We start from the raw sequence: 11,244 nt of genomic DNA on the forward strand, positions 1-11,244 counted from the left end.
CTGTTGGCTTTGGGTATCAATTATATTAGATTCTTAATTGGAAGCTTTTTTTACAGTATATTTAGGCTGAAGCTTTATGTGATACTATCATGAAGGCGTCTGAATAATATTTATACTCTGATAATATTTATTATTCTTAGAACAGCTAATCAAATTGTTTTCTTTCTAAGTAGAAGCAATCAAGAAAGGTTATTTTCATTTCACAGACAGGTCTGCTCAGGACCAAAAAGTATAATGTCATTTGTGCTCATTTGTGCCCTGTCTGTTCATTTTACCTGTGGCAACTCTGTCTTCCTGCTTTCCAATTTCACTCAGTGAGCAGTCTGTAATAATACGTCTCTGATATAATACATTTTAAAATCATTTTCCAAGCAATGACCTATATCTCTGTGAAAGGTGTTCAAGAATTTTGAAAAACTATAAGTATTCTGTTGAATTGGATGAGTTGAAAATTGGGAAATACAAAATCCTACAAATCCTGGTAGGAGAGTGACGTTTTTGTTTCATGCTTACATAGAAATGCTTACTAGTTTAGCTACAATGTTCACATTTATACTACTGAGTGCTTGTTTGGTCTGTATTTCTATAAGTACTGTATGACTCTGAAAGACAGTTTGGTAGCAGCAACCAGAATATAAAGTATGCCATCAAGAAACATAAACAAGACATCATGATACCTCTCTCACTACTTAGCAGCTGTGAAAGGTGAGATAAAATCCAGCAGTAATAAATGTAACAGTGTAAACTATGCATTAATTGTACAATCAAGAGAATAAACCATCATTTGATTTAATATCATTACCCAAAATAAATCCTGTCCAGCACCTGAATAAAAGAAAGTCTGTGTATGACAATAATAGCAGCAAGCATATGTGGAAAAGTGTTTTATCACATGATCCATTGTGGAACATGTTTCTTTTATCACAGAAGTCCATGGGATTGCATAAAAATAGAAGAAGATGCTCTAGGTGTTAGGTGAGTTGAAGCAGCATTCTCAGTGAAGAAAGACATTGTCAAGTTGTTACAGAATGAATTTTCATAAATAATCATCTACAGCAGTGGAGATTCATTTATAGTTTATTTTGCAAGTATGATGAGTGAAAAGAGTAAGATTAACTGGAGTATTTTGACAGACGTAGCATGATAGCTCTTAAATGCTTAGAATTAAAATGCTTAGAATTAGAATAAAAATATTGTAATACTAATAGTTCCTGTATTGAATGTTATTATCCTTTGTTTGAAGATTATCTGTTTCTGACCATGGCCCACCACTGTCAGTATAGAATTGCTGTAGATTTTGAGAAGAAAATATGTAAGATCTATAGAGTATGACTCTTAAAGTTCATCTAGTTCAAACTCCCTCCTGCAATCAGCAGAGACATCTCCAACTAGATCAGGTTGCTTAGAGCCATATCCAACCTGACCTTGAATGTTTCCAGAGATGGGGCATCCACTGCCTCTCTGAGCAACCATCTTGCAGTATTTTACAATCTTCACTGTCAAAAAGCCTTCCTCCTTATGTCTTGTCTAGGTCAAAACCAGGCCCTGATGGAAAGTCTTTTTCCATCTCTCTTGCAGACCCCTGTTAAGTGTTGAAGGACATACAAAGGAAGTTCTCTCCAGTGTCTTCTCTTCTCCAGGCTAAATAACTCGAAGTCTCTCAGCCTTTCCTGACAGGAGAGGTGTTCCATCCCTCCACTCATATTTGTGGCTTTTTTCTGCACTAAGAATCACCTGCCTTGACCTGTGGCCACACTTCTTTTGATGAAGCACAGAACAGTATGACAATCTTCCCTCAAAGCGATGATGTTTCTGATAGTGCCGCTTATGCAGAAGGGACTGATGTGTCAATACTTGGAGGTGTTTAGAGCCTCAGTAATCAAAACAAAGCCAGGGATTTCTGTTCAATGCAAAAGTGTGGTAGGCAGCTGTTTCTGAAGAAATTTTGGAGATATGGATTATACTGTATAATAGGTTAATAGTACATCTCATCTTCCTTTATAGTTATAAACTTTACTTGCATGTCCCAGAACGTGTCACAGAAAGTAGACAGGTGTGTCTCTGTGCAGTTTGAGATCTCATGCTACTTATAATCTTTGCTAAGTCATGAGTGTTAAAGTGTGAGTTTCATTTCTATTTGTGATGCCATGATACAGAGAGAATCACATGAGGCTGTAGTAAAGACCTTGAGGTAGAAAATGCATGTCATTAATTGTGGCACATGGCCACTCCAGTAAAGATTACTGAGAGCTGTTATATGACAACAAAACATACTTTATGTGCTGCTTCACTGAAGATTATTCATAGGAAGGGTTTTCTACTCTGTTATATACAAGGATGAAGGAGAAAGATTATATTGCAAATTAATCTACTGGAATAAGTATCTTGGTTTTTTTCTGGGATTATTTTGTTTGGTTTAGCCTGATTTGATGACATTGAGCACTCTGTGTTCTGCACTTGAGTTGAAATTCAAGTCTTGTGCTAATAAACTTTTTAAACAATGTGTTTTCATTAAACAAAGATTGCTGTCTATTATCACATCACTATATGTTAAGAACATATGTTAAGGTGAAAACCAGAAATAACTATTTTGTGTAACCACAGAAAGAATTGTATGGAAAACAAAAGCTTCTTAAAGCAAATGTGTGTAATGAATTTGTAGATTGTACATGGTGGACTTGCAAAGGCAGACTGTAATTTTCAGGGCAGACGTACATTTACTTCAGCCTTTCAGAGAGAAATAACAGTCTTGAGTAATTAAGGTGATACTTTGCTCAGAATTATTCTGACATTAATTTTGAGGAAAGAAAGGAAGTGTTAACAAACTCTGTAAGGCCTTAGTCATCTACTGAGTATTTTTAGAGGTTTTATTTTATTGGTGGGCTCCAGGTTCCAAAGCAACCTGATTTCTGTGCAGAAGCTTTTTACATATTTGGGTTTTTGGTAACTTGCACTGAAACTTCTACTTGTGAAACTTTTTCTTAGCAACCATGAGAAAGAGAAAACTCCCAGAGGCAAGATTTAAATATATTCTAATGTTTCTAGTCTATTCTGAATTAAATGACTGCATTTCCTAATGAATTTCCTAATTAATTTCTATGTTAATTGGCAAAAACAGCTTATGTTAAATGTTTTGCACAGTATGGAAGTCTGGGATAGGCTTTCTCTAGTTCTTATACAGCTGAATTTGTGTAGTATTTCTTCAGTAGGAGTCCAGAGTGTGGAGGGGCAGGCCGGGGGGGCTGTGTGAGCATGGGGAAGTCTTTGGAGAAGGCTTGGAGGTTTCACAAAGAAAGACAGAAGATGGGAAAAGGACATACTAATTAATTTGAAAAACTGATGATGTTCCATGTTAGAGCAAGTTGCACTTATTAATATATGGAAAAGTATTAGTCACAAGAACTTGTAGTATACCTGTTGAATATGTTAAGTCTTTTTTCTGTCAACTGCATGTTTTCAACTTAAGTTTACTTAAAGTTTTACTGAAAAGAAATGTACAAAGACAGCCATTCAATTGAGGATTAATCACTATGGCAACAGAAATGTGGTGACTGAAAAGGGGGAGGATGTATTCTCCCCTCAGCTTCCTGCCAGCTGTCATATTCAACCTCTGCAGCATGAATTCAGGCCAAAATATAGACTGTGACCAGCTCTAAGAAACTTTATCTGTATTTTTATAAATTTGTACAAGAATTGCACTATAAAGGAAGACTTAATCCCCTGAATTGGATGACAGACATTTGGCACTATTGCCAGTGTTTGACAGAGAAATAACGAGATGCTTTGTAGTAAAACCTGGATTAATGGTAAACCCCTCTTTATGTTATTGCAATGTGGTGTAAATGAGAAAACTAAGCATGCTGTCAGCCTAGGAAAAAACATGCCCTTTGTATCTCCGATGCAGATTTAAGCACTGTTGAGAATACTGTAAATACAAAAGTTGTGTCATTAAGAACTCTACTTTATCTTATTTGTATTACACTGACATTTTGTAGATTATTTAAACAAAGACATTCTATCAGTTGTAGGAACTCTGATTGCAATGTGTTTGCACAGCTTTCAGATTCAACAAGTTTAGATAGTTGTTTACAAAGAGTAGACTTTTGGGAGATAACATGCCTTTGTCCTTGCTCTTCTGGGATGGGGAACTACTCAGCTTTAAAGTAATTGTTCTGAAATGATTGGCCTGTAATGCTGCTTTATTGAGTTTACTGGTTCAGTTTGCAATGGAATTATTCCACTATTCTGCTTTTCGTTGTGTTTTTATAATGTAGTGAGTTAAAATGTGTCATTCTTTGAAGCTTGTAGTGGAGGTTTCATTATGATGTATGTGCATCGCCTTTGGTTTTACTACTCTTTGACAGAAGGATGGTGGCTGCAAGTCCACAGCTTCTGCTGGAATAAGCAATTACCTTAAGCTTTGAATTCTGGGACAGGCTGAGTATCTCCTCTCATTCTCAACAGTAATAACTATATTGATTCAAGGTCAGCTTCTTGGTGAAAGACAGTAGTATGTCTTATAGGAGTTACTTTAGGTAAAGGTTTAAAAACTTAAGATTGATCCTAATGAGAAATTCTTGCTGTTACCTGATTATAGAAGAAACAGACTCAAGTAAATGTGAAATAGAGAGGATGCAATCTGTTCTCAATTGATATAGTAGTCAATTGTCCAGTACCAAGCAAAAGATTAGAGTTTATGGAATGTCTTTGTCTGAGCTTGTTTATGCAATAAAGCTACATGTGACACATATGGGGAAATGACTGCATATTACTCTAAAATTTGTGTAATTTTGTCAGATTTAATTCTACTGGGGTGTTGGTGCTGGCAAAATATTTTGGAGGAGTAATTTAGATATGTAGTATTCTTAACAGTTTTTATAACTTGAAAAATATTTCTGCTGTTAGTCTGCTGGGATACATTCAAATATTAGATACAATTGAAATCATACCAAACATGCTTTGTTTAATTCAGAAAGCTTGATATAAATATAGTTATCCTAAAGTATTCTAAAATGTTAAGGTAGGTTACCTTCATTTTCTAAGACAATTAAGGTATTGACTGTTGACTGTATATTACTTGTAATTCTGATTCTTCAACCTTGTTTTTTTTAGAACAGCAGATGCATTCATTCAGAGACTGCTTTTCCATTAAAAAAGCTAAATTCAAAGGAAAAACTAATGTCCACGTCAAAAGTAGTTTTGAAATATTGTAAGGCTCATTTCAAACTGGAATTTTTAACTCACCATACGTCTCTGAAGTACATTTTGTTCAGTAGTGTGTTCTTGGCAAGTAAAAAAGTAATTCTAGTTTATTTAAAATTCATGTGAAAGTAGTTACTTTTTTTTGCTAATTGTATTTTTTGTCTTCACCATGTGGACCTCATTTTTAAAGAAACTGCGTGAAATTTATTACAATTTATCTTCCTTGACCTACAGAATAATTTAGGAAGAAATTCTTGTGTGACATGTACATGTACTAGATTGAGTTTAAAACATCCCCTTCCAACTCAAAGTGCTCTATCAGTCTGTGTAGAAGAGAGAAGGAAACAAGACAAAATGGACAGTCGGGTATCAAACATTTCTTGGTACTTTGTGTACGTCCTGACAGCAAAGAAACATTGGTAAATTAATATGTAGCAATAGCATATGTTCAAGAAAAGCATAGAAGGGTCATAATAACTAATATGTATAACTGGAAAAATTGCTAGGGGAAGAAAACCCAAACCAACAAAAACCTCCAAACTGGACCAAAAAACCACAAGGAAAAACTGCAAAGGGGAAAAAGATTAGTTGAAATAATTTAGAATTGTAGATAAAGACACTGGAATGCAGTATCAAATCATCAAATGAATAGCATAATCCAAAACCAACTTCAGCTCTCAGTGTATTGGGAAAGTCATGTGTTTTCCCAAGTTTTGAGGGAAGTGGGAAAATATAAATCAATATATGACATAATGGTTTGTTATTTGTTGTAAGAAGTATTTCAAGAGCTTAGTCATACTGAATTTACTGTTTCTTTCTTTTCTGTTTTTTTTTTGTGACTGCAAGGCAACTAGACATTTTAGAAGGCTATTCTTGTTTATTATAGAAAGGTAAATAATGAAACTGCAATGATAAATATGTTGGATATTTGACAGCACTGGTTTCATGCACTCCTAAGGAGAAAAGTCTTATAACACTGGGGGCAAGTCAGAGGGTTTATTGATGACTGGAAGTCAGTATTTGGCAAATTACTTACTGCAGGGATACTTTGGGTAGGGAAGTATTAAAAGAGAGGAAGGTGCTTGAACATGGTGCAACTATGGCTGAAGAATAATTATGCAAACATTTTCAGCTTCAGGCTTCTGAAGGACGTTAATTTTCCTCCAAGTCTGATTTCTTAACAAACTGCCACAGACATTAGACAGTTTAAAAAACAAGTGTCTCTGTTTCTCTACTTAATCTTACTCCCAGCTTACTTACTTACTTACTTACTCTCCCTTGCCTTTTCATCTTGCTGTATTTAAAAAAGTGAAACATTGTTGTCCTTTGCCTTGCTTGAAGGGACTAAAGAAAAGGAATTTACTGGCTTAAGGTGTCCAATCATCTCAGTCATGTCAGATGATACATATACGTGGACTAGCATTCATTGTTCCAGCGTATAGAGCTGCCTCTTTATGTGTGTTACAAGGACAGATGCTGAAGTCTTGTACTGTCAAAGATAGACCAAAGTTTGATTTGGTAGGTTTATACTATTTTTAAATAACTGCTGTAACTAGGCATCAGGAGACAGGTTGCCATACAGAGCTAACAGGTCCAAGAGTTGTAGATTCAAGATGGAAACTTGAAGTAGGTATTACTGCTGCCATTCTTCTTGAAGAGTGTTACCCTTAAATGGGTTCTGTGACACTTAATGTGCAGATAGTCTAGCATTTTTGCTACACTCTTGATTGCTGCATTATGTAATGTATAATTCAAAGGAAACAAAACTCATTATTGGTATGCGAAACTCAATATATACTTTCAAGAGTAAGGGAATTGCATAACAAAAGAAGGGATCAAAACCATCATAGACTAAATGGAACGTGAAAGGGGTCAATATATACTTTCTTTGGAGTATTTTTACATTGTAGTAATAATCCCTGAGTCTTCTGAATACTTTAGAAACCATTTTCGGAACAACTACTTAGTCTTCTTTCCATTGCAATATATAAAAAATGTCTTAAGTGTAGTAGATCAAGGGGGAATAGGAGAAGAGAACAAGGATAAGACAGAAAGGACCGACTACAGTTTTGTGGGTTTTTCCGTAGTTCACAATAGCACTTAATAATTTCACTTTATTGTACTTTTATTAACTTTTTCTTTGCATTTAGTTGGATATTTCTGGAGTGTAACTTTTTCTCATTTCATTTTTTCAATTAAAAAACACTGCCTTCTGCTAAACTGCTTGCATGGTCTTTGTCTTATATATGTGCCCTTGAAAGTAAATTAAGTGTGCATTTCTTTTGAACTTGCTGTGAAGGTTTTCTTGACAAAATGGAAGTGGACAAAGTTTAATAAATTAGTAAAAATACTGCATTCAGTAATTCAATAAAAAATTTTTTATCTTTGATGTCAGTGTAATTATTTTGCTGCACCTCGTGCCCCTCCCCCTCCCATTTGTGAAAACAGAAATGTATAATGGTGTTACAGATAATTCAATATAGACAAATATAATTTTTCAGATGACAAAAAAGTATTGGTTTAGTTTAAGTGAAATTTTCTAGTTTGATCCATAGAAATTTTATAACATGCACTGCAAAGGCAAATTGTATTTAATGCATTTAAATATTTAGTAAATACTTTCCTGATTGTTGTCATTTCTGTCTGTCAGTATTCTTTTAACATACAGCATACAGAAGGAGTTCTGTTTCCTTTATTATTCCATCATACTATACCCAAGTATGACATATTGAATGTCTTTCAGAGTGTGACATTCAGTAGTACAAGCAGATTAAATGTGCTAGTGTCTGTAGCAGAACAAGAGTCAGAGGCTTCTAGCTGAATCAAGTTGTCTTGATTTCAGTCTTGCTTCGTGAGATTGTCTTATGTGTGTGATAAGTGTGATAATTCGTGTAAGCATGACCTGCATTATACACGGCATTTCACATAGAAGCGAGGAATGCGGACACAGTATTTGTCAGTGAAAGGGCTTGGGGAACAGAAAAATACAGAAAGCTGTTGAAAAGAAATTTTCATTATGAGATCAGTGATTCAGAGGGCAGATATTGAAAGATAATTGAAAATATACTGTCCATGAGATGAATGAATTTAGGAGGGCCATGCAGGAAGTCAGATTCAAAAAAAAGCAAAATAGTGTAGAATATTGACAGCACTGGAATATTGACTGAAGTTTTCACTTTTTGATAGTAATGTTAATAGAAAGTTAGAATATTTTCATCTCATTTTCCAAGTCTTACTTATACATAGACCCTGTCACTGTGTCATTCTGACATTGTGTCATTCAGAGTAATAAACATCAGATTTGACTTTTAACAAACATGAAGCCATCTAAAAAAACTAAGTGTTTTAGGTTTATTAAAACAAAATGTTTATTTTTTAAAAAAATAAGTTCCTGGGTTTAGGAGCTGGGTATTGGGCTTCCTAAAATGTTTGCCTGTTCAGCAGAGTCAGTTGTGGTGTTTCAGCCTTATTGAGTATCCTGTAACCAATTGCCTTTGCTCTGGGGAGCTGGGAAGTTTTTCAGGAGTAACTCACAATGGCTGCAGACTTTCACTGGAATTTGCTCCTGCAGTTCTTGCAATAATTTTTTTTACATTAACTATTTCTGCCATGAGTTAAAAAAACTCCACCTTTAAACAGCTTATTTAAGTAGAAGACGACATGCACTTTGTATATATTTGGTGGTATTTTGATGTTGTTCTTTTGGGTGGTGCAGTGTACCTAAAATTTTATACTTCCAGAACTCAGTATTGCCTTTGTACATTTATATGCAGTTAATAATACTTCTGACATTAAATGTGGTTCTTTGCAAAGACAAGCAATTTTATGACTTCCAGTGCGTTTAAAACATTTGGCTTTTTTCCCAAAGATATTAAAACTCTTCTCTGTTTGAACAGATGTGTAAACCGAAGTATTACTGCCTTATATACTTTGGTCTTGTTTAATGAGAGGTAGATTGATGTACATTTATGGGGGTTTAACATAACTTTAACACAGACATTTACATGGTTTGCCTTGTATTCTATTCAAGTTATACTTTCTTGAATCAAGTTATATTTTCTTGAATTAAATTATACAGCCCTAATTTCCTAACAGAGTGAAAAATACTCTGTCATATCATAGTGAGATAAGAATACTGTAAGTATTTTTCATGAAAAAATCCATAAAAATAAATATTTTTTAAGACCGTGGTTTCTTTCTTCTTTGAAAATACATTTTCCAAGTAAAAAAGTTAACAAATATATACAGAAACAGCAAGAGAACTGTAGAATATTTATCCTGTAGATAACATCTACTAATTCAGTCTTAATTTTGTTACTAGTATTATACTATTATTGGGAGAATAGGGTTTTTATCTTAATTGAGATGGGCTTTCAGTGTAGTTTAGAGTAACATAATGTTGAAGTAAAACTTTGGTCTTTGGAGCTGTACATTTGTCTTACAGTGAAAATTTATGTCTTTAGGTTCTGTAATATTAACATCTCTCTCTGTATGCTAGTTTGAGGTTACTTACCAAAGTAGTGGAGTGAGAACACATGTGAGATCCTAAGGCTCAACAACATTGTGAGCAGCCCATGAAAATAAAGGAAATGGACATGGATCAAGTAGAAAAACATTGGGAAGAAACAGTGTAGATTTGAAACCAGATTTTGAACAGCAAATGACAAGGTGTGAATGCAATTTGTGATTTAATCTCCAAAGTAGAGTCTGTAGGGAGACTGAAGATATCACTAAGCAGCTATGTTTTGGCAAAGGGGAAATTTTGGTGAGAATTTGTGAGAGTTTAAGAAAAATAATTCAAGTTTAAATAGGATCATATTTTTGTGCAAGATGTCAGAGAACCAAGACTTCCCTTCAATGTCCCTGGAATTTTGTGACTGAGCAGGGAGTGTGCATTTCAGCTCCAAATCCCAATCCTAGTGTTCAGTCTAGTAGTGCTAGTTACAAGGGACAGAATTGGGTGCATTTGGTTGCGTTGTTACATCAGAGGCACAGCTGTTCTAATGACTTCCATGTCTCCTTTTACTAGAAAAATTATGAAGTTCCAGAAGACAATACTTCAGAGAAGAAAGTTGTTAAGGAAAGGCAAGAAATGTTGAAGAGCAGTAAGCAGCAGCATCTGTATGTTACACATCCTGTGACTCAGAGAAGCAAAAAAGTACACAGAGTAGGTTCAACCACCTTCTTGATTGGAAGGACACCCAAAGGAATACGCAGGTGAGACTGCTTTGGTGACTTGGAAGTAAAATTCTAAGGCTGAAACAAATTTCCTTTTGAGTAGTTGCATTTGTCTTTGTTTCAGCCCTGCTGAGACAATACTGTTATTTTCTATGCCAAGAGTGGAATTAGTGGGAAACTTAGACTCACACTACTCTGAGTACTGTAATTGATTAATAAAATTAATTGAATCCACAAATTACTTGAACGTGTTGATTCAACGGTCATATATTACATAACTCTGTAGATGTCATCACCATGAGTGTTTGTATTATGTGCGTCATGGGCTACTACAAAACAGTGTTTAAACTGTATAGAAGGGGGACAGTTTATAACATTAGCTTCTGACTGCCTATTGATTTTGCCCAGATCTCATCACTTGCATTGAATGGCTGTTAAAAAAAAGGGCTTCATGTTTCTTTTTTAGCATGGGGCTCAGTATTTTTCAATATCTCTTTTAATGCTTTTTTCCCTCTGTTCTTTTTGGAGGGATAATAATTTTTTGTTTCCTTGTTTTCTGTTTTCCCAAATGATTGCTGTTATTAATACGAATATTGATTTCCATTGTTATGCAGATAGAAATTCAATAAAAATAGCCTGATGGTTTGTGGAAATAGAAAGTGGAAAGCTGTAGCTGCATATTCAAATCTACAGAATAGGTATTTGGTAAATATTTTCAAATTGCCTTGAGACAAATAAATTACTATATGAAAGTTGGTATCTAGGTAATGCCTGTAAGCATTCAGAAGCTGTCATATCCACTAACTGGCTTCAGTTATCCCTACTGTTATTGTCAAAGTGCCAATAATTGTTCGGTTTTTTTAC

General features: G+C 34.6%; 1 protein-coding gene across 3 annotated transcripts in view; it reads left to right on the forward strand.

Annotated features, from left to right (window-relative positions):
- Positions 1 to 11,244, forward strand: part of ERCC6L2 (ERCC excision repair 6 like 2) — a 69,938-nt gene that overhangs the window by 42,191 nt on the left and 16,503 nt on the right. The window contains exon 18 of one of the 3 annotated variants that reach the window (XM_074532217.1): positions 10,232 to 10,423. In XM_074532217.1, coding sequence (XP_074388318.1) covers positions 10,232 to 10,423 — 192 coding nt within the window. Of the gene's footprint in view, positions 1 to 1,578; positions 7,592 to 10,231; positions 10,424 to 11,244 lie in introns of those variants that run through there. The other 2 variants (XM_026795181.2, XM_074532216.1) reach the window with 2 other exon arrangements.

The sequence above is a fragment of the Zonotrichia albicollis genome, chromosome Z (assembly GCF_047830755.1).
Source record: "Zonotrichia albicollis isolate bZonAlb1 chromosome Z, bZonAlb1.hap1, whole genome shotgun sequence".
In the NCBI taxonomy this organism is placed as follows: domain Eukaryota; kingdom Metazoa; phylum Chordata; class Aves; order Passeriformes; family Passerellidae; genus Zonotrichia; species Zonotrichia albicollis.